Source organism: Ambystoma mexicanum, chromosome 1p (genome assembly GCF_040938575.1).
Source record: "Ambystoma mexicanum isolate Mex_15411 chromosome 1p, UKY_AmexF1_1, whole genome shotgun sequence".
In the NCBI taxonomy this organism is placed as follows: domain Eukaryota; kingdom Metazoa; phylum Chordata; class Amphibia; order Caudata; family Ambystomatidae; genus Ambystoma; species Ambystoma mexicanum.
This window is the reverse complement of record NC_090921.1, coordinates 34,485,246-34,509,688: the sequence shown is the minus strand read 5'-3', so window position 1 is coordinate 34,509,688 and position 24,443 is coordinate 34,485,246. Positions and strand designations below refer to the sequence as shown.

Here is a 24,443-nt window from a genome sequence, read left to right as displayed (position 1 = left end):
GATTTGGCAATAGTTTTTATTAGTATAAGCAATTTATTTTCATTTTTAAGGTCGAAGCTTTCTCCCATCTTAGATTTAGGTTTAGATTAGGCGTATTTCCAACTTGTATACAGTTTAATAAAGACCCTCGAACTGTGATTACTTGTCTGTCTTTACTGTTGCCAGCATGAGTTCCTTACAGCCACCTGTGTGTGCTAGTCTCTTCCTTCTGCTCCCTTACATGTCTCATATTCGGGCTCCCTTTAAGTGACACAGAGGGGACGTGTCATGTTTGTGCTTATGTCAAATAGTTTTGGACTATGTAATTTTCATCATTTGCACTCACTATTGCACACCGCTGCCTTCTATTTCTGCGTAGCAGGCAGCGTTTACAATAGACTCCTAGTGAATCTTCCATTTTTGCCAGTGTAACAAGCAGGCGGATTCCATAGAATTTATGCCAGCATGAAGATGTAATGCTGGCATAAATCTGGTTCATTTCTATGGCATAGGGACAGGCAGGCAGAATCGTAATCTTGATTTTATGAAGCATTTCATGTTGTATTCTTGCCCTTCTCGTTTCTGAGTTTTACCTAATTAAATAGTACTTAATAAGTGGGCAGGAGATGGCTACAGATCAGGACTACGATTTTGGTGGAATTAGGTGCTCACACTGAGCGTGATCTTCACTAGTTGAAATGTATTTCATTTAATGACATGTTTCTTCTTTTCTCTTCAGAGTCTGTGTGTCAGAGGCCTGCATTCAAAGAAAGGATTAAAGAAGAGACATCTTTTGAAGATTTCCAGGACTCCGAGGAGAAAGCGTGGGTGGACAAGAGGGCGGAGTCCAGAGACTTGTTGCTGAAGCCGCATGGCAGGCACTTGGTAGAGGAAGTGATTATTAAAGAGCAGGAAGAGACCACTGCCAGAAGCTCCCAGGACTTTAGGGAGGAGCTATTTTTCAGAGCCACGCCCTGTTCAGAGAATGACATGAGTTTCAGAAAGCAAGGTGCTTCTGTTTCCATGGTGACGGAGGTGAAGCCATGCATTGAACCCCACAAGTGCTTTGGTGAGGTGCCCTTTCCCAGAGCCAGATCATGTGAGAACGAGGAGCCGAGTGCAGAACTGCATGATGGTTTGGGTGGGGAGCCATTAATCCGAGCTCATCAGAACACAATGCGGGGTCCATGCATAAGAGACTATTCTTCACCCAACGACCCCCATAGTAGGGAAGAGGGTCTTACATCTGTAAGAGCACATCAGAATACAATGCAGGGTCCATGCATAAGAGACTATTCTTCACCCAACGACCCCCATAGTAGGGCAGAGGGTTTTCCATCTGTGAGAGCACCTGAGAGTTTACACGAGGAGCTTTGTGAAATAGCCAAAGGTATTTTGGAGGCAGGGCCATCTGTTGGAGACCACCACCCAACGAAAAGGAGGTGGACAATTCAAAAACAAGATGTGACTGCCTCCTTGGTGCAGGAGGGTGTGCAGTGTGATGAACCCCTAAAGGTATTCAGGAAGAGATCATGTCTACTATCGGAGGAGAATGAAACGACTAGAGAAGATGATGACTCCTCTAGAATACACGTCCATGACTCTGAGGGTAGAGAAAGGGTCAAAGGGAAGGAGCCATTGGTTGGAGATCACTATGAAGAAGCAACTGAGAAGATTGAAGAAGATGCACCATCTTGCAGTGAACATGAGGACAGCAAAGCAAGGTACTGGACTGAGGAAGAGGCGGGAATGGGGGAAGGAAGAACCAAAACCTCCTTTGCAGGTGAGTATCCATGTGTTAGTTGGAAGTTCTAAAATATTTATAAACCGTTCTATTCACATTGAATTCCACAACAGCCTAATTGCCTGTGCGATACCTAGTGACATTTCTGTGAACATGTCAGATTACTGTATCTGTTACACTAGAGATTTCTTTTAATAAATCAATATGTTTAGTTTTGCTTGAGCTGGTTTTGGGTGCTGTAGAACAATAGGCCTTTTTGTCCAATGTCCCAGTCGTGGGGGATGCATGTCCAACGTCCCAACCGTGGGAAGAGGTTTAGACTGCACAATTCTATTAGTTAAGAGCGCAGAGTGGTTTTAAGGCGATCGCCACCATTTTGTATTTTCCATTGTAGCTGCCATTTTAGTTTAACTATGCAAAGCACGTGTTTTTATTGAAAGGAGTGTTATAGGTTGAAAGGCTGTGTAGCAACATTGTTGCAGAGTAGAAGGTAAACCCAGAAGGGGTCAAGAAGGTGCACACAATAGAGTAAAGAATGGGCATACCATGTATTTAGGTGCCTTTTGTTAGTTGATGATAGGCCAGTATAAGTGGTCAGTAGTAGGTCTCTACTTAACATTTAACATAAACAGGAACAGCATATGGTGAGTAGGCAGTGTAATGAAGGCATGGTATCAAACAGTGAAGACCGACACAAGTGATCACAGTTCAAGGGTATTTATTGAACTTCAAAGGGTTGGATGAGCGCCTGTCGAACCCTAAATCTAAGGATGGCAGCAAGCTACAACCATCAAAGTAAAATAACGTAGTCCTAGTGGAGTCTTGGCAAAATAAAAAGGGCCTATACTAATAAACCTATTGCCAATCCTTACTTATAATACAAATGGTGTGTGAAAATGATGTATACAAAAGAAAGAGTGTTCAGAAAATAATAGGTCAGAATGACTGAGTATATGTGTTCCCTTCCCCAAGTTTTTAGCACGGGACCAGGTGGCACACTTGAGCTTCGGACACACTCTGGCTTCTCTGCCTTGAAGATGCAGTTCAGGACATAAGGCAGGGCTTTCTGCAACAAACTCTTTTCGCCAAAATAAAGTCTCTTGTTTGCAGGATGCCTGGACATATGCAAAACAAAACAAAGTTCTTTCTCTTCCTCAGGTTTTTTTCAAAGTTTGCAAGTATAAGCGTTCACATTTTCCAGTGGGTCTGCCTCTTCCGGGCTTCAACCCCGGGTCTCCCTCATCCGGGCTCGGACCCCCTCAAACACATGTTCCCAATAGGTCTCCCTCAGCCGGGGTCAGACCTTTCTTTCACAATTGGTTTCCCTCGATCGGGGTCGGACCACAGATCTCCCTCGTTCGGGCTCGGACCCCTTTAGCACAATGTTCACAATTGGTCTCCGGGTTCTCCAGGTTCTCTCCAGCTTGATTGATCTCCCTCTGGCTTATCTGCTCCCTCCAACATCCCCAGCTCGCTCAGAGTGTGTTCCTGTGCTCTGCTTTTTATACTGGTAGGGATGTTTAACGCGTTTCAGGTGTGGGTGGTTGAAAAGGGAGGCCTGACTCTGCCTGTCCTCGTTAATGGGACAAGATGGAGACTTTCCATAGGGATCCACGGTACATTGGTTCCAATGGGTAATCTTCATAGCTCTGTTCCTCTTCATCCCAGTGGTTTTTGAAATTGGGGAAGGCAAGACAGCATAAGAGTCACAATATCCAGCTAGGGTCGGGAAAGAATAGGATGTTTGGTAATTAGGGAAAAGGGAATACCGTGTCTCACCCGTGAGCCTCCCAATGGTCCCTCGACCCAGGTGATCCTCCTGCACTGGTCCACCCACAGCGTCTGGATCCAAAGGCCATGGCCGTGCCCTGGCCACCTGAGCAGAGGATCCGGGGGAAAAAGAAGCGAGAATACCTACTGGTTTCTCACCGCTGCGATAGCCAGAGTTCAGCCATTTTGAAGTAAGCCACGATGTAAGTGCAGCATTGAACAAAGACTATGTCATGAGCATGGGTCATGCCCCTAGATTAGCCTCTTAAGAATTCGTGGACCACGGCTTATCATGCTTGGTCTGTAACAAGGAAAAAACCATGTCTAGGCTATATGGCAGAAGACACTTCCTCATTACCTAAGATGGCGGCCTACTGGTCCTATGGGAAGTGATAGTGATGGTCTAGTGATTCACACTCGCTGCATATATAAGCCCCTTCCCGCTCCTGCTCCGCGCTGCTCCGCGCTTCGCGTCGTCTGCTTCGCAGTGTACGCTTACCGCGGTGCCAGTTCCAGTCACAGTTTTCCTCAGCCCATTCTTGAAATATCCTTCACCGTAGTTTCCATTGTTCCCTCTGAAGTTAGCCTTGTATCTTCCCAGTCACTACCACAGTATTACATAGTGTTCGTTTTTCAGTCAGCATTATCGACAGTTGCCTTCACTGTTGCCGCGCTCATTCCTGTCAGCGGAATATTTTCGTTGAATCTCCGTCAGCTGTTGAAGTTCGTTGTCTTGTCAACCTACATTTATCGCAAGTATTGGCTGTTAATGTTTATTGTGCGTACTTGTTTTAGCGATCATTAGATTGACAGTGTGCATTTTCCAGTCAGTTGAATTACCTAGTTTTTTGTGTCAGCTATAAGAAGTTGTTCCCCTGTCATTCAGCCTTTTACACACACTGTAGGGTTCTGCAATCCTGTGACAAAGTTTTGAGTTATCATATATTGGGTGCTACAATTGTTCCAGTCAGCGGAACTAACTAGGGTCATATTAGTTAGCTGTTGGAAGTTGTCTCGCTCTAGTTAGCATACCGCACATTCCGCACGAAGCTAGTGTTTCATGTAAAAAAGGCAAGAACATTATTGAGAGTGTAAAGGTGTAGTTCACCTTGGTTGTTAATGTCCAGAGGGGAATCACAATACATTTACTCAGCAGTTGACATTGTCTGGTCACTTGTTCACACACACATATAGGCGTTCCTCATTTTTTGGTTTAGGAAGGAGGAGTTCCTTGTCTTGCACGTTCTATTGTTAATGGAACGGCTCCAATTGTGCTATTCTTGTCAGGGATAGTTTCTATATCCTTCCTTCTCCTAATAGCTCTCTCTCTCTCATATCATGCACACTAGTGGTCCTTACTCCCTTCAGAAAATTACATTTGATCTCCATTCTTCAGAACAAGTGCCCCTGCGTAGAAGCAGGATGGAGAGCTCACCAACAAATAACAAAAGGTAAAGACCCTGGAGAGTTAGAGAGGTAATTACTGAATTGGTGCATTTGACAAGCATATTGAGGATTGCTGAATGTTTTTTCTTAGATAACCTGACTACATAGAATTACAACGCACACTAAGAATAGTACAACCAGATTTTCTAGAGAAGTGCTCCCACAGAGTTTATGAGGTAAGCGTGACAGACTATTAGATAAGCATTTTAAAGTTGGTGCACAGTTCTGTCAAGTTAAGAAATATGTTTCCTTCCCCCAGCGAGAGTGCAGATGGCCAAGGTTGCCACTGACATGCAAGTGCCGAGCTAAGATCAAGGGGTGTGATCTACAGCCAAAAAGCAGCTTGCAGGAGCCGAAGCCGAGATACATTTTAATTAGTGTGAGTATGTGTGTTAGATTAGCTAAACACCTTCAAAGCCAAATCCGCTGATAACAGCGCATATTAACCTAGTGATGTTGAAGTAGGACTCCCAAGTTAGGCAATCAATCAACTACTCATGGCGCTTAAGCAAACAACCACCACAAACGGAGGGACCAAAGAGAAACCCGGGCTCAGCGGAAGAGAAACCTTTTAGACTTTGCTTAAAAGGGAGAAAATCCATGGTAGTTCTTAGATGGTAGGGCAAAGAGTTCCAAAGCTTGGGCCCTGGCACTGAGAAGGCTTGGCCACCCAGCCTCTTCTTCCTGTATTTGGGTACATGCAGAAAAGCTGCGTTCGCGGATCTCAAGAGACTGGGCTGGAATATATCTAAGCAGTTTTTCCTGAATGGCCAAACATCTTTTGCCATTCAGTGTACGATGCATAACGCACAAAGCTTTAAATTTGACCCTGGCTTCATTCAGCAACCAGTGGAGAGATTGTCGAGCCATCGTTACTCCTGCTCCAACCGGAATATGTGTGAGCAGGCGCACTGCTGCATTTTTCAGCACTTGCAAACGCTGTATGAGGAAGGATTATGTTCTCGAACTACACGGACGACACTCAATGTGTTATCCCGTTCTCCGGATGTCACTCGTGGGTCGAACTTGAGATAAACAGAGTCTTTGACCTCATTGATAAGTGGATGCTTTATAATAACTTGGCTTTAAACAAAAGTAAAACTGAACTCATGATAGTGGGTAGTTCAGCCGCCCTTATCAAGCTGGATAGAAAATTTGGCTCCTTCAGACTAGGGTATGAACATAATATTTCTGTCCCAAAACTCAAGATTTTGGGGGTGATTCTCGATCAGTCACTATCTATGAGTCCTCATGTCACTAGCGTAGTTGCTGCATCAGCGTACTACGTTAAAGTTCTTTATCATCTCACGCCTCTCATTACGCAGGCTAGTGCAAAAACAATCGCCAGAGCCATCATTGGGGCCAAGGATTATTGTGGTAGCCTACTGGTCGACCTTGGCAAGCGAGATGCTCATAGGCTTCAGATTATTCAAAACAGGGCAGTAAGAGTTGTGACTCTAAGAGATCACGTTACGGATGCTAGACGGTCGCTTCATTGGCTTCCTATTGAAGCACCTGTCAAGTTTAGGATTCTAACCATAACATTCAAATGTAGACAAGGCCTAATGCTAATGCCGTCATATCGGCAGGACTTCATCATTGATAAAGTCAATGGCAGAGCTTGTTAATAGTCCCTAGGAGTAGAACTTCAAAAGCCGAAAAGGGGACTTTCCATTTGGTGGCCCCTAAACTTTGGAATCAGCTACCGACTACTTTAAGATTCCAAAGTTCTCTGTTGGCCTTTAAGAAAGATCTAAAAACGCATCTGTTTGAATAACTCTAGCATTTTATCCCTCCTTCAGTACGCTTCTTGAGTTTCCATCATAGTGAGATAAATGTTCTGTGTAATTTGTCTTTGTTCCAATTGTCTGCGCCTTTATGGCCCAAGATCCATAGTGCACAATACAAATACTGTAATGTAATGGATGGTTATGTCAGATAGATGGCGTTGCAATAATCAATGCTTCCATTTACACATCATGCCACTATCTGGGTACAATTTATCAGGGACAAAAGGGAGAACTTTCTTCAGCTGTTTAAGTTTAACAAACCCAGTCCACGTACTGTATTGACCTTGGTCTCCATAGACAAAGATTCTGGTATCTTGATGCCAAAATTACAGACTATTTTGGCTGGTTCTGGCAAAGGACCAAACGATGATGGCCAGAAGTCATCGGACCATCTCCTCGCCGCCTCTGGCAGACTGGTAATCAGGACCTCTGTCTTCCCACCATTCAACTTGAGCCAGTTTGCCACCATCCACCCCCGGACAGATGTCTAAACCATTTTATAATCTTCTGCTTGCATCTGCCTGTTTCGGGCCCAATCTGAACAGAATTTGGGTGTCATCTGCATAAGAGAAGACCCTAAAGCCAAACGAGTGAATGAGAGCCATCAAAGGGCGAATATACAAGTTAAAAAGTAAAGGGGATGAGTGATACGGGTAGAGGGAGACTGTTTGGGACCGTGAAACCAAGATGCTAGGATCGATGCGGTTCCCATCAGGGGGCGAAAGCCTATTTGACAGCTGCCTAGGATATTTTGTCCTTTGAGAAATGTCCTCAGTTGAGGAGTCACCACTGTTTCTAACACCTTCATAAGGAAGGGTAGAAGTGAGATTGGCCGATAATTTGCTAGAAATGGGAAGTTGACCCCAGATCAGCGATGTATTCACCGATGTGGCCCGAGTATCATAAAAATCCTCTGGTGCCAATTTTAGCAGATAGAGTGGAGTGGCATCAAGAGGGGGTGCAGATTTTAGCCCTGCTACCATCTTATTCATTTCCTCCTTATTTGTTCAAGCGAAAATGGAGAAACGAGCAGCTGTTTCTGCTTTTCTAAGTGGTATCAGGGTCTCATTTTCTGAGAACACAAGATTGCTATCTTCGATATTCCCCTTCCCTGTGATGCCTCTCCTGATCTCTTCAATTTTACTAATGAAGAAACCTGAGCGATCCACACCTAGCGGTTGCAAGCTGACCAACTCCGAATTGCTGCTCTGGTCTGTCGGATTGTTTATTATTTCACCGCCGTTTGAATAGAGTCGGCAAAATAAAGTGATTTAGCCACTTTCAAGGCCTTTATGTGAGGCTGTGGGTTGCTCCTTATTGTCTTCAGAGTTGGACATCATAATGTTTTCTCCACTTAGGCTCTGCCTGTCGAGTCGCTAGGCGTAGCACACAAAGTGCTGGTGTGTACCAGGGGTCGCAACATGATGGCGCCCTGCCATCAGATGAAATGGCACCAATTCGTCTGCCATTGCCTCCATAGTGCTGACCAGCCTAGCTATATCCAGCAATATAGGGCCCACCTCATGGGGATCCACGGCCTGCTGCTGAACAACTTTAGAAAAGACCAGAGCAGGATCAACTCTTGCCCAATTACATCTCAAAGTTGGTATACTGTAGTTAACAAATTATTTCGGTGATCCGACTGTCAGGATCCTAAAAGGAACAATATGGTGGTCTGACCATGTAAGAGGATGGCTTGGGTAGAAATTCACAAGCGAAGGGGAAGAAAATATGAGATCCAAAGTATGGCCTTTAATGTGAGTTGGGCCTATAACTTGCTGTATCAGATGCAATTGCTTCATGGCTCTAAGGAAAACCCTGTTTGCATTGATAGGTCCCTCTTCTGCCCATAAATGAAAGTCTCCTAGAGCAATTTGGTTCTTATACTGCAGCGCTAGATTAGATACATCATTCAAAAAAGCTCTAGTAAACGTAGCAAGATTCGTCGAGGGCGGGCTGTATCCTAATACAAGGTGACATACCCAGGTCGCATTTACTACAATTTTAACTACTAATGTTCCATCTCTGCCTCCAGTAAACTGAGCAGCAGTAAACATTCATATTGCGAGTTATAAATGAAGCCACTGCTCCGCCAGGATGCTTAGCACCTCAGTCTGCCTGGAGTATAGCATAGCCAGGTGGTAAAGTCTGTATAACATCCGGACCTGTGGAGTCAGAAAAACAAGTTTCTGTGACAAGCACAAGGTCGGGGCAGTGATCTTCCAACAGGGAAAACATCTCTAATTTATGCGCCACCATGGAGCGCGCATTAATCAAACACCCATTCAGCCCCCAATGAGCAGTGGTCGGTCTAGTGAACTTCAGGTAGTACGTTCACTTTACCAAATAAATAAGCAAAAATTACTTCCTTGGAGTGGTGCATGGATATGTTTTTTATAAAGGCATCTGGATCCGTACACAGATAGGGAGGATAGCATTCCAGGACAGACATCTTCCAGGATGGGAGTCATACAAGGTGTTGCCAATGAGCGAATTTACGAGATGAAAGTGACCATCTGGGGGTTGCAGATGTGCCTGGTCTAATGAAGGAGCCTTTGTTTTACCAAGGAGATGTCTCCGGGAGGTGCACGTCAAACACTGTCCGAGTTGCCTTTATCCATCGCATGAGTAGCCAATTGTAATTTACTACCTGATTAGAAGTAGCCAGTCCCAGCATAGAGTAGTGCATACTGACGACACCATGAAGTCATTGTTTAGGGTTTGTACTTCCTGATTAGAAGAAGCCAATGAAGTAGTGATATTATTAAGGGCATGGCTACCTGCAAAGTCGTAATGAGGCCCTACTTGTTTGAGCTTTTCTAATAGGGCTGTGTGATGTATACCTATTACATTTCTCAGTGAGCTATGCAGGTGCTTTGTTATTAAGACAGTTGTGTGTGATGTTCAAGGTTTTAAGTTTGATACGGTCATTGATGGACAGCCAGTTGATAGCTCTTCTTTGGTCGCATATGTGGAGACCTTTGGGAATGCCTAATGTAGTTCTGAGGGCATTACTTTGCAAGGTTGGAAGTTTATGGGTGTTGTGTTTGCTCATGCCTAGATAGAGTGCGTTGCAATAGTCTAGTTTTGATAGGATAAGGGCTGGTGCTAAGGTGATGCAACTGTCGGTGGACAGAAAAGGTTTGCATGCGTGAATTAACTTGCAAGTTTAGCTGGTTGCTGAGGCTGTGGCATTAACTTGCTTGTTAAGGTTGAGAGCTGAGTCTAGGTAGAATCCTAACGTTTTGACTTCATTGGCTACATTGATTTTGATACCATGAATGGTAAAGGATTTGTGTAGGTGGGAGAGTTTGTTTAGTTTGCTAATGGATCCACTGATTAATAGCTCGGTTTTATCATCATTAAGACATAAACCATGTGTGGCCATCCATGTTTGAATAATTTGGTAGATTTTATTTATGTGAAGGGTATCTTGGTTGTCTCCTTGGATTGGCATGAGGATCTGGGTGTCGTCGGCATAGTTAGTATATTTGTATTTGTATTTATTTGTTTATATAGCGCTTTACACCAAAATGCTGCACAATTGAACAACTTGATACATAAAACAATATAACGATAGAAGCAAATTACAATTATGAATCAGTTAACCAACAGAACAGTAAGAAGAGCAATTAAACTGAAGGGAATAGGGAGAGTAGTGCAGTAGGACAGTGAGGGAGAGGGAGGAGTGAGGAGGAGAAGGAGGAGGGAAGGGGAAAGGGCGAGAGTGGGGTGGTTGGGGAGAGGAGGGAGATAATCAAGGGCAAAAGATAAAGGAAGGAGGGGAGCAAGAAGGGGAAGGGGTTTGAAGGCGGGGGGTGGAGAAGGAGAGATTTAAGGGAGGTGCGGAATGAGGAGAAGGTAGGAATAGAGCGGATTGAGAGAGGTAAGGAGTTCCAGTGCAGGGGAGCTAGGAGCTGGAAGTTGCAGAAACAGGAGGAGGCACAAGGGGACGGAGGTACAGTGAGAAAGAAGTGGTCAGCTAAACGAAGGGAGTGGGAGGGAGTGTTGTGGGATGTTTTTACCCATGCATCCGAGCCCTACCACAAAAACTGTGCCTTACTGGCATTGAAAACATCATGATAGCCAGAACTTCCCAGAAAATGCACAGGGAAATGCATGAAGAACAGGCTGCCACCCATTTTTGCCTATGTTGTGAGCACAGGAGGGCACTGCCTAAAACCACCATTGGGCTACACACACAGTAGCCTGAAACCATTGGGAATGGCAATGCTGATTGCCAAAAAAAGCAACTCAGAACTGTGGGGAATTCATTTTCTTAATCCCAAAAATGGTTGCATTACCAGTACTCACCACTATCAAAAAGCTGGCGTTTTAAAACCACCAGACTTTTGTGTAAAACTGAACAAATGAAACAAAACCAGACCAAGGTTAAGAGGTGGATACAATGTAAAACTATATTCTGAAATGACTTGAAGGAAATAATTATTTAATGTATAGGTAAAAATTGTCAGTTCGATTTGAATGTAGAAAACTGGGAACAAAAAGTGACATTTAGCTGAAACCTAGCTTAATGAAACTGGATTCTGCCCGACAACTACCCCCGACAGGAGTTGAAACTGGATCAACAGCTGTGTTCCCTGCTAGGCCTGGCTGCATCCTGAGGTCACATGGCCCTGTTGATTGAAAGGGGAGTGGCAGCTGGGGACTACAGGGAGTTGAACAAAGGCCTGTCCTAGACTCAGGCAAATGTTATATTGGGGGGGGCGTAAAGTGGCTTCCTCTTAGGGGAAACTGGGAGGGGCAGTGCCTCTGCTAGCAGCTGAGCTTGGGGGAAGTGGATAAACCAGTTATTCCACCCTGTGATGTGGGAAGCCACACCCCTTTTTGACCAGGGCATAATTTTAAAAAGATAGATAACTCATAGTGCGGACTTGTCAGAATTATATAAGTAATATAATTATTTTTGTGATTTTTCTGTGAACATTTTGAGAGGCGTTAGGACCCTGTGGTGTATTCTGGGGGGTTGCTAGCGGAAAATACGGTCTCACTCCAAATGTCTGCATGTTAAAAATCTGACACTTCATCAATTAATGTCCATACTCCTTGCACACATGTGTGTAATATTGGGTAAATGTCCGATATTGCAAAACCAGTTAAAAAGCGCAAAATGTTGTCATTTTTGAATGCAAGCCCCCAGGAAGATCAGAGGCGGACAAGCATGGACCATAAGGAATATATAATGTGCACATGTAATTTCAACAAATTGTATATCTGGGAAGGATGTATTTGAATCAAATATAGATTTGTGGGCAAACTGACCAGGGGAGGATCCTCTGACCCATAAACAGACTTCATCATTCTGACAATCCATTTCCTTTCCCCAATCATGGGAGAGGGGAGAATTGGGCCAATGACAAGTAGAGAGGGGCAGGCTTAGCTAGGCCCAGGCACACACCCATTTTCAAAACATATAAAAAGAGACTGCTGGGACAGGTAGAGACATTCAATTCCATTTGCTGCGGAGCATGCTGACAGACAACTTCACATCCAGAGATCCAGACTTCAAATCCATCAATCTCCAAAGACCAGAACTTTACTTCAGAACTTAAAGCAAGGGCCTAAACCCACAAACTGAGAACTCTTCTCAGCAGGCCTCCGCAACATTAAAATCATATGCGAACTATTCCACAGCCAGGCGAGCTGTTTGAATTCTTTTGCCAAGAACAATTGCCAGAGACCAGACCAGAGATCCAGAGTGACCCAGACCGCTGTGAGCAGAACCAGAGAGCTGACCCAGATCACTGTGAAGTGCCGAGACCAGAACCGGAGTCCAGTCCAAAACCTGACCAGATCCGTGGCAAGGCCTATTTCAAATTTATATTGTGAGTACCTAGCAGAACTGTGCAGAACCAATCCCTTAGTTAAAATAATCTAATCCAAACTATTTTAACCTAAGTAGAGCTGCCTCCTAGAAATCATATCATCTGTCATTTTTAAAGCTGCACAACTGTCACCTGTAAATTCTGCAGCTGAAAGCTGTCACCTGTCATTTTGAGCTTACTTTAAATCCGAAAAACTACCTTTGTTTAATCGTCCGTATCTCTGGAACCGTTTGGGCTAGGAACGAAATGTAACTTTCAGAATCTAAGCTTTCCAACGAACCTAAAACCGACTTCCTACTCCTTATACTTTTTCCGCAATCACGATTCACGCACTCGCGAAATTTACAGCGATTTGCGGTTTTGGCTCAATTTCTCCACTTGTCAAAATAGCAGCTCCATTCTTTCTTTTGTTAAAATCTGTTTGCAACTTGGTAATAACTCATAGAGCATTGCTAAAGTGAGCCTGAACTAATACCAACACGCATCGCCCACTCACCCTGAATCTCTAGAGGGAATTAAAATCAGTTGGCACATTTTCCCATCCATTGCCATCACATTTAAAAGCATTTTGGGCCGGTGTTTCAAACTCCTACCTGTTTCCTTTAAGCTTGCTGGGGTGGGAATTGAATTTCGTATTGTATTTGATTGCATTCCTGAGAACTGTGTGTAGGGGAGGGGGGTGAATTGCCAGAGAAAAAGTGATTATCTTATCTTTTGCTAAACTCATATCAAGTATTTCTGTACTGCATTTTATTCCTCATTGCTTTTCCCTTGAAATCATAAAAGTATTTTTGCTACTTGATCCATCCTATACTAACTCCTCATTGATTATAAAGAAGTGTGCTAGTGTCAGATTACCCATTGTTGATTAACATTATATTTATAAGGGTGATATCGATTATTAATTCATTATAAAAGCGTGGTATCTATATTTTGTCTTATTTCTCAAATAAACCTTTTAAACTTGCAAAACAGAACTACTTCTTGGCTCAGTGGGGTCAGGGGGATTCTAAGAGAGGGGTGTTATATAGGGGTAGTCATCCAGAACTCATGAACTGGACATAAAGATATATCAATAAGGGTTTCCATTCAGTATCCCAGACTAGGCATTGACTTAGCTGTAGTGTTGAATTGAATCCTCTTACAAAGTGGGGGCTCGAGCCGGGATATTCTGGGTTAGATTTACCATTTGTGCAGATTAATACAGTGTGCCAACTGACCAGATACACATATCCGGTTAGATCACCACGCTGTTTTACACTGTGAAAGCACCCTTCAAAGGAACGCTCTAAGGAAACGGTCTGTTTTGCAAAATAAAATACAAACTTCTGTAAGTCAGGAAGGAACTCAAATTCCAGAATAACGACCTTGGTAGATATGAAAATATGAAAATAGCCAGAGAGCACTTCTTACATAAGCTATTTGTGAGAGGTGAGTGGACTCATCAGGACCAAACTCATCAGGACCAATCGCGCAACAGGTCACTGAAATAGGGTCAGATATATGGGGAGATCAGAGTCCCCTACATGTGGCCCTGAGTGAACTATATATGGCCCCTAAAGCCAAAGATGAACATAATAAGATTGCCAGGATAGTGGCATATTTGTATCTATATATGGGAGCCATGCAGGACAAATGTGCTGAAGGCCAAGATCTGGCAAATAGGCAACAGATGGTGTTAGAGAAGGCCCAATCTGATCTGGACTCTTCTGAGCAGAGGCTGCTCAGGAGCCAGGAGTCAGAAAAGGACAGCAGACAGTACATCACTAAAATAAAGGAGGATATGGATGTGCTGCAACAGGAAAAGGCGGACCAGGATACCAGATTTCTGGCCTTGCAGAAGGAGTACCAAGAAGGTTTGGACTCCCTACTGCAGAGCCAGAAAAAGCTGGAGCAACAATTAGATTTCAATAGGGCATGTGCCGAGCAGGTAGTCACCCTGCAAAGCCACCTAGATAGGGAGAAGGCAGAGAGCAATAAACTGATTTTGAAAGACCTGGATACCCAGGCAGAGTTTGACCAGGAGCGCCAGAAAGCTGGTGCCTTCCAAAGGCAAAGGGACAACCTGGCGGCACAGATGCAGGCTCTTAGTCAGGAAAGGGATACCTTAGGCCAGGAAGTCTGCCACTTAAAAAGGAAAATGGAAGAAAATCACCTGGCCCTCCACGGACTGGGTGATCTCCAAAAAGAACACCAGAACTTGTTAGAGCACACCAGGAGGGTGGAGGATGCTCTGGCAAGAAAGGAGCAGGCCAGTAGGGATGGGACTGAGGAGGTAACCCTCCTGCAGCAGAGACTGGCCCAGTACTCCAGGACCAATCAGGAAGCACAGAGAGAAAATGAGGCTCTCTGTCAGCACAATGATAGGCTCCAGCAACAGGTAGCGATGCAGGAGAGACTGATATAGTCTAGTAAGGCCTTAACTGAGGAACTGAAAGTGCAGGCTCTTGCATTGCAACAGGGAGCAGGGGCTGATAGAGACGAGGTGCGCTGGGAAAGGGAAACGCCTGAGCATAACCTCAGGAGCCATGGTACCAGAGGCCTTCATCTCTCCCAGTCCCTGGACTGTGCCACCCCCATGTCCCCTCGCGCACATGAGCCCAGGGCCACGGAGATGGCAGATTACTATCCAGCTAGAAGTATGGGGCTCATAGGCCAGTACCTCCCAGGAATGGATGGGCGGGCATCCGGATATGGGCACCCAAGCACAGTGCAATTTAGTGGGGAACCCCCGGAGAGTAGGCCCATTAAGGGCATCCTGAAAACCTCTGCCCAGTTAGGTCAGTGGGGGGGGGGTACCCATCAAATCCTGGCTGGCAGCAAGGAGGGATCTGAAGACTCCTCTGAGCATTACAGGACACAGGAGACCAGGTCCCCACATTCTGCCAGCCATTCCCAGGCTCGCAGAATCCGGGAAAACCTGGAAGATCAGACGGGCACCTCTGGGAGCAGCGCTTCTGAGTCGGAGAATGAATGGACCAGGGTTACCCGAACCAAAAAGTCCAATAAGGCAAAAAAGGGCCTTGCTTAAGGACCCATTGAAACAAATAAAGGCAATAAGGAGTGTCATCACGCCTTATCATAAGAACGCCAAGTATTCTGTTTGGGAACACTTGGAGCTCTATGAGCAAATGATGGAGACTTTCCATTTGAAGGACAGCCAAAGCTGTATTCAATATGTAAAGTGGACCTTCTCACCAGAATACTCCAGTTTCTTTGTGGGGCTGGAGGATCAAAACCATTCAAGGTGGTCCACGTACAGGGCGGCCATCTTGAAACATTTTTCTGTGCACAGAAATCCTCAAGAGGCTCGCAAGGCAGCCTACAATTTGCAATGTGGGGAGGATCAGGCCCCACAAGAGTTTGTGCAAGAATTAAAGCGTGCTTTTGCGCAGACCACCAGAAGGGTACGCACGGATAGCAGAGAATTTATCAATACGTTTTTCCATGCCTTACCCAAATACATAATGACCCAGCTCGTGAGAGATTTTCATGAGAAAAGATCTTTAGACTGGGTCATTGAACAGGCTACCCGGATCTATGAGGTGCAGAAGCCTATCGAAAATAAAAATAACGCGCCGAAAAACCCCAAAACCAACAGCACCCCTGCTGCTGCCAAGGTGGCAGAGGTAAAGGTTGCCCCCGTTTTAGATTTGGAGATGGGGGGGCCTAAAAACCTGCCTGCACCAAGTAATTCACAGCCCAGAAGGCCCTCGGGCCAGTCACAGACAGGGAGTCGTGGAGGTAGTCCCACAAATGGGGTCCCCCGCTCCCCTGACTATGTAAGTCCCCGCTATAAGGGAAACCGACCAATCCTGGGTTATGTGTGGACTCCTCCAGCCCAAGGGGGGGGATCCAGCCAGGCACCTAACCCAGGGAACTTCCCTCCCAACTTCCCACAGGAGGGCAGAAATTCTCCAAATCCTGGGCAGAACTTTTTCCCCAGGTATCCACCCAATTTCCCGCCCCAAAATCATCCATCCTTCTTTCCCCAATTCCCTGAGCCCAGACAACCTAATCCGGGAGAGGGGAGGCCAAGGGTGGAGGGGTACCAAAATCTTCCCAACCAGGGGTACTACCAGAGAAGGGATAGCTACCCTTCCCGGGATCAGCCCAGGGGAGAAAATAGAGCCCCGTATCAGCCTGAGCGGGTTTCCCAGTTAGAGCGCCAGGTCCAAAATATGGCACGGGATCTGGGTCACATACTAAGGGCTCAACAGAACCCTCAGATGAGCATGCCACCGCAGAATGCCCCAAACTCTGGACCTGGTGCTCCAGAATAATGACGGGGGCAGCACCCCAATAACACACCGGTTCCCAGGGAGGAGGCACAAGGGGAAGGGGGGTGTAAAGCCTTGGAGGAAGCTCCCTTCCCAACTTGTAAACAGCCCCTGGAAAACCAGGAACCGGAAACAAAATCTCCTGCCCCTGAAAGCCTGCCTCCCAAGGAGCAGAGGGGGGGTAGGAGAAACAAAGGACCCAAACAGACCCACTTTGTGGAGGAGGTACAGCCTCCTGGACCTGGAAGCACCCGATTCCAAACATCTCCTGCCAAGCAGGTGTAGGCTCAAAATCTCCATTGGCAACAAGAGCATAGTCCATAATTGTTGGGTCGTGCGAGACGTCACTGCCGCCTTTTACTTAGGCAGTGACATTCTCAATCGCTTTGCCATCAGGTTGGACTTAATAAACTTCAAAGCTTGGTCCCGATTAGCGGATAATCCCATGGGCTTTGATGATCCAGAAAAAGCATTTAGGTCAGCTCAATTGCTACCTTATGCAGTTGAAATTCAGCTTAAAGAGGAAGTCACCATCCCAGAAAGGACCCGACAATTCTCCCTGGAAGTGAAAGTTAAAAGAGGACAAAAATTGCAAAACCCTGATGCTTATATTCATCTAAATGCTTCTCTCCAACAGCAAGGGTTAGGGGTAAACCCAACACCATTAGTCAACATAGAAAATGACACCATTCCAATAGAGGTGGATAACAGCGACTTACAGAGTATTACTCTAGCCGCAGGCTCCACTTTTGGAATGCCGGTTGATGACCGACATTTCTCCATTGATTTAGGACATGAACTGTTAGGACCAATCCCCAAGGACTGTTTTGACAGTGACAGTGAGGACAATACAACACCAGACAGGATTTTCACCCGGCATGGGGGGAACTTCCTGGTGTACACTTCTTGCCCTTATGGTAAGGAAGATGTGACTTGTGACTTCAGGAGGGATGAGGTGATTTTCCAGGTCCATGAGGGCTGCCTTTCCCACCTGAAGCCTCCAGTCCAAATCAGCACTCTGACAAGGGACTTCTCCACCCAGCCGGAGGAGGCCGCTGAGATAGCCAAACCAGAAGTCTTTCCAGGCTTCAGGCAGATGGTGGAAGAGAGAGTCAACCTAGCTAATGCCTGTGTGACTCTGGAACAGAAGCAAAAGTTGAAACAAGTTTTCTTGGATTTCCAAGATCTCTTTGCGGTAGACTCATATGACTGTGGTCGCACCGACATCCACACCACAACAATTCCCACGGACCCTGGAATGACTCCAGTGTTTGTGAAGCAATATCGCTTGCCTCTCGCATCCATGGAGTCCCTTACTGAAATAATTAAGAACCTTGAGTCCCAGGGAATAATCCGTCCAGTCCACAGCACTTTCAATAATCCGGTGCTGGGAATATTGAAGCCAAACGGCCAGTGGAGACTCTGCGCCGACCTTAGGGAGCTCAACAAACGGGTCCATACTTCCCGATGGCCTCTGCCCTACATTGACCAAGGGCTGGCCCAGATTCAGGGGTCACAGGTATTCACAGCAATAGACCTGACCAATGGATACTGGACTGTGCCTGTCAGTAGGGAGGACCAATACAAACTGCCTTTTACCTTTGGGGGCCAGCAGTACACATGGACCCAGACTCCCTTCGGATACCTCAACTCTGGCAATGAATTCAACATTTTACTACATAAGGCCATGCCCGACCTGGGTGCAAGGGGTAACCTGGCTTATGTAGATGATGTCCTCATCAAAAGTTCATCTCTGGAGGAACACATAGCGGAGATCCGTTATGTTCTGACCCAGTTGAGGGCCGCCGGAGCAAAACTTTCCTTTCAGAAAGCACAGTGGTGTAGAACCCGTGTTAATTTCTTGGGGCATGAGATTACTCCTCAGGGTCTCTGTCCCCAAGAAAAGAAAGTGGAAGCACTCCAGAAACTGAAAGACCCCACAACTTTCCGGGAACTAAGGAGCCTCCTTGGACTGACTAATTACAGCAGAAAGTTCATTGAAGGCTACGCAGAGATCACTAGACCCCTGATTCATCTCTTGAAGGGAGGGGGTCAAGTGGGAATGGGGTCCAGAACAATCCGAGGCGGTAAGACAACTCAAAAGAAGCCTCTCACAAGCACCTTACCTAGCTTACCCTGTCCGTAACAAGGAGTTCTTCCTGGAGACGGGGTTCTCTAATACGTGCTTGACGGCAGTATTATACCAAAAGCATGACAAGGTCAATAAAGTAATCTCCTATGCGAGCAAAACTTTATCCTCTGTGGAGGAAAAATTCAATGATTGTGAGAAGGCACTCCTGGCAACGGTGTGGGCATTGAAGAATTACCGCCCGTTTATCCAGGGGGAACACATCATAGTGGAGACTCCACACCAGCCTCTGCAATATCTCCAAAGTGACAGAATCCGGCCCGAAAATGTGAGTAATTCCCGAATTACTTCCTGGATTCTGTCAATGCAAGGCTTTCCTGTGGAGGTCAGATATGGCCAAAACAAGAAGAGTCCCCTCGCGCAAGGTCTGGCCGACTTGCATGATTGTGCCAGAGAAAACTGTCTCGAGGACGAAAGTCTAAAAATCAAGGACAACATGGAGGCATACCTTAATTCCCCACACAAAGTCTTTGAAGAAGACAAGTGTGAGGGAATGCCCACTGTCTATGTGGATGGATGCTCTTACCATGATGACAACGAAGGGGAGAAAGAACTGGTGGCTGGCGTAGGGAATGCATGGGTGAAGGAGTTTCCAGACCCCTCCGCTGGATACAAAATTGGTCCCCGAAGTAGTCAGGTGGCAGAATTGATGGTTGTGCATCAGGCCATCCTCACTGCTGTCCAACATCAACTCCACGAACTGGTCATAATCACAGATTCAGATTATGTACGGAACGGGTTCGTGGAGCACCTGGTTAATTGGAAAACCAGAGGCATGTTATGTGCTAATAACAAACCCCTGAAACATGGGAAGTTAATCCAAAACATAGATGATCTGGTCACATCGAATGGGATGACCATCTACTGGAAAAAGATCAAGGGTCATTCCAAAGTAGAGGGACCAGACAAAACTGGAAGTGACTTAGCTGATCAGCTGGCCAAAACCGGGGCCGTCCAAGGGGATCTAATAGAAATAGAGTCCCTGTTGGGGGAAATCCAGGTCACCGCTATCACTAGGTCCCAGACAAATGCTCACAATGATCTTTCAACTGCCCAATGGAGCAAGGAGACCCCTGATGCTGATTTGATTACAGCTCAGAAGGGGGATCCAATTATTGGTAAGTTTTACCAACACCTTGAGGACCCTGAGAACTTTCCCCTGACGGATACCGATTACATTGGGAAAGAGGACCTAAGAGTGTTGATGAAATGCCCAAAAATGTTCCGGATCCAAGACGGTTTGCTGGTAAGGAAATCCAAAGCTGGCCACGATCAGTGGGTGGTTCCTACCTCATTCCGAAGCCTGATGTTAAGTCACGCCCATGATGCGGCCACCGCCGGTCATAGGGGGTTTCACACAACACTGGAAATCTTAAGAGAGGTTGCATACTGGCCACACATGGGGCAGGACCTCGACCAATACTTGAAGGGGTGTCTTGTGTGTGCACAATTTCAGTCATCATCCCTCACACACCGTGCGCCTCTCCAAAAGAGGGGGATGACACTGCCATGGTCAGATTTGCAAATCGACTTTGTAGGCCCTGTGATTCGCTCGTCTAGAGGAAACAAGTACATGTTGACCGTTACATGCTTGTTTACCAAGTGGGTGGAATGTCTCCCAGCCCCAAACTGCAAGGCAGAAACAGCAGCTGCCCTGATGATTAACCACATCTTTTCCCGTTTTGGTATACCTCAAAGGATTGAGTCAGACAGAGGTAGCCACTTCACCAGTGAAGTAATGATATGATATGGTATTTGTAACGCGCCTATACACAAGTGTTTCAAGGCGCGACGAGGCAGGGAGGGAGGGAAACAAGGGGAAAACAGACAAACGATCCTACTAGGCCAGGTGTCATTCAGATCGCGCAAGTGCAGAGGTAAGGGGAAAAGGAGGAAGTGCAGGGGGGAGGAGGTGGGGGGGAAGTGCAGTACAAGGTAAGTAGCGTAAAAAATAAATAAATAAATAAATAAATAAAAATAAAATAATAATAAATAATAAATAGAAAGGGCCAGCTGGTGACAAGTGCGAGGTAAGTGCAGAGCAAGTGCTGGGAAAGGGGCTGTAGGGATACAGTGACAGTCCCACAGTGCAGGGGGAGCCGGGGAGGCAGTGCAGGTGGAGAGTAATGACAAAGATGTGGGAGATACTGGGGGTCAAAAGAAAGCTATATATTGCTTACAGGCCAGCTTCTTCTGGAGCAGTGGAGAGATATAACCGAACCATTGTCAGCATCTTAAAAAAGTTTGTGGCAGATTCTGGGCCAAGTTGGGATATCCGATTACCTCTGGTCCTAATGGCCATCAGATCTACCCCTTCATCTGCAACCAAAATGTCACCATTTGAGTTGATGACTGGACGCAAGAATAGTGCTTCCCCAGCATTTGCTCTACAGAACCCAAGAGCAAACGTTGATAAATGCCTCCACAACTCATGAGTATGTGGAGAATTTAAGGAAACACCTTCAGCATGCTTTTGCCTATGCTCAGCGGAATCTAGAAAGATCAGCCGAGAGCATGAAGACCCACTATGATTTAAAAACTACCCGAAAGGAATATAAGGTGGGTGATCGGGTCTATCTATACAATTTCCAAACGAACCAGGCCAAACAGCGAAAATTCTTGCCTACATGGAAGGGACCGTTTGAAATTATAGACAAGATCTCCCCTGTGGCCTACAAGATCCGCATCCCCAAAGGCAGTTTGGCGGAAGGGGAAGACAAGTGGGTACATATAAATCAGCTAAAGGGTTGCCATCCCAGGCACACTCTGCAACAACTGGAGGAGTCCTCTGCAATACAAGAGGGGGCCGCTCCAGAGTAAGTCAGTTCAAACTCTAAAATATTCCACATATCAAAAATATAGTAACGTAATGCAAATGTGCCCTGTTATATATTGTTTTTAAAATCAGACTGCAAAATGCATTTGGATGTATAAAATGTACATGTTCGCCACACCATTAATAGTGGTGGAAAAATGTCTAGGAATGTGTATTGCCGCTTTGCTTTATCATCCTAGGAGAGATGAAACCATGGAGACTGACCAAGGAGGACGACCGGGGACCGGGAGCAGAGACCCGAGGGGCCCAGGGTACCGCCCAATCCTCCCATCAGGACCAGCAAGGAGAACTGATTGATCGACTGGAGGGAGGAAAAGATGCTGAACTGTGCCATCCATGGAATTGGAAGAAGAGGAGGCGAACATCCCAGATCTTGCGAGTTCCATCAGCGAAAGGACAGAATGGCCATCGCAAGAGGGGGGGCTTGTGGGATGTTTTTACCCATGCATCCGAGCCCTACCACAAAAACTGTGCCTTACTGGCATTGAAAACATCATGATGGCCAGAACTTCCTAGAAAATGCACAGGGAAATGCACGAAGAATAGGCTGCCACCCATTTTTGCCTATGTTGTGAGCACAGGAGTGCACTGCCTAAAACCACCATTGGGCTACACACACAGTAGCCTGAAACCATTGGGAATGGCAATGCTGATTGCCAAAAAAAGCAACTCAAAACTGTGGGGAATTCATTTTCTTAATCCCAAAAATGGTTGCATTACCAGTACTCACCACTATCAGAAAGCTGGCGTTTTAAAACCACCAGATTTTTGTGTAAAACTGAACAATTGAAACAAAACCAGACCAAGGAAAGACTTGCTAAGAGGTGGATACAATGTAAAACTATATTCTGAAATGACTTGAAGGAAGTAATTATTTAATGTATAGGTAAAAATTGTCAGTTTGATTTGAATGTAGAAAACTGGGAACAAAAAGTGACATTTAGCTGAAACCTGGCTTAATGAAACTGGATTCTGCCTGACAACTACCCCCGACAGGAGTTGAAACTGGATAAACAGCTGTGTTCCCTGCCAGGCCTGGCTGCATCCTGAGGTCACATGGCCCTGTTGATTGAAAGGGGAGTGGCAGCTGGGGACTACAGGGAGTTGAACAGAGGCCTGTCCTGGACTCAGGCAAATGTTATATTGGGGGGCCGTAAAGTGGCTTCCTCTTAGGGGAAACTGGGATGGGCAGCTGAGCTTGGGAGAAGTGGATAAACCAGGTATTCCACCTGTGATGTGGGAAGCCACACCCCTTTTTGACCAGGGCATAATTTAAAAAAGATAGATAACTCATAGTGCAGACTTGTCAGAATTATATAAGTAATATCATTATTTTTGTGATTTTTCTGTGAACATTTTGAGAGGCGTTAGGACCCTGTGCTGTATTCTGGGGGGTTGCTAGCGGAAAATAGGGTCTCACTCCAAATGTCTGCATGTTAAAAATCTGACACTTCATCAATTAATGTCCATACTCCTTGCGCGCATGTGTGTAATTTTGGGTAAATGTCCGATATTGCAAAACCAGTTAAAAAGCGCAAAATGTTGTCATTTTTGAATGCAAGCCCCCAGGAAGATCAGAGGCGGACAAGCATGGACCATAAGGAATATATAATGTGCACATGTAATTTCAACAAATTGTATATCTGGGAAGGATGTATTTGAATCAAATATAGATGTGTGGGCAAACTGACCAGGGGAGGATCCTCTTAACCATAAACAGACTTCATCATGCTGACAATCCATTTCCTTCCCCCAATCATGGGAGAGGGGAGAATTGGGCCAATGACAAGTAGAGAGGGGCAGGCTTAGCTAGGCCCAGGCACACACCCATTTTCAAAACACATAAAAAGAGACTGCTGGGACAGGTAGAGACATTCAATTCCATTTGCTGCGGAGCATGCTGACAGACGACTTCACATCCAGAGATCCAGACTTCAAATCCATCAATCTCCAAAGACCAGAACTTTACTTCAGAACTTAAAGCAAGGGCCTAAACCCACAAACTGAGAACTCTTCTCAGCAGGCCTCCGCAACCTTAAAATCATTTGCAAACTATTCCACAGCCGGGCGAGCTGTTTGAATTCTTTTGCCAAGAACAATTGCCAGAGACCAGACCAGAGATCCAGAGTGACCCAGACCGCTGTGAGCAGAACCAGAGAGCTGACCCAGATCACTGTGAAGTGCCGAGACCAGAACCGGAGTCCAGTCCAAAACCTGACCAGATCCGTGGCGAGGCCTATTTCAAATTTATATTGTGAGTACCTAGCAGAACTGTGCAGAACCAATCCCTTAGGTTAAAATAGTTTGGATTAGATTATTTTAACTAAGTAGAACTGCCTCCTAGAAATCGTATTATCTGTCATTTTTAAAGCTGCACAACTGTCGCCTGTCAATTCTGCAGCTGCAAGCTGTCACCTGTCATTTTGAGTTTACTTTAAATCCGAAAAACTACCTTTATTTAATCGTCCGTATCTCTGGAACCGTTTGGGCTAGGAACGAAATGTAACTTTCAGAATCTAAGCTTTCCAACGAACCTAAAACCGACTTCCTACTCCTTATACTTTTTCCGCAATCACGATTCACGCACTCGCAAAATTTTCCGC

The 24,443-nt window shown here is 45.7% G+C and overlaps 1 protein-coding gene across 1 annotated transcript in view; it reads left to right on the top strand.

Annotated features, from left to right (window-relative positions):
• LOC138565351 (uncharacterized) overlaps positions 1–24,443 on the top strand; it is a 146,473-nt gene that overhangs the window by 42,341 nt on the left and 79,689 nt on the right. Inside the window, exon 3 of the mRNA XM_069642972.1 lies at positions 719–1,762. Coding sequence (XP_069499073.1) covers positions 719–1,762 — 1,044 coding nt within the window. The remainder of the gene's footprint in view (positions 1–718; positions 1,763–24,443) is intronic.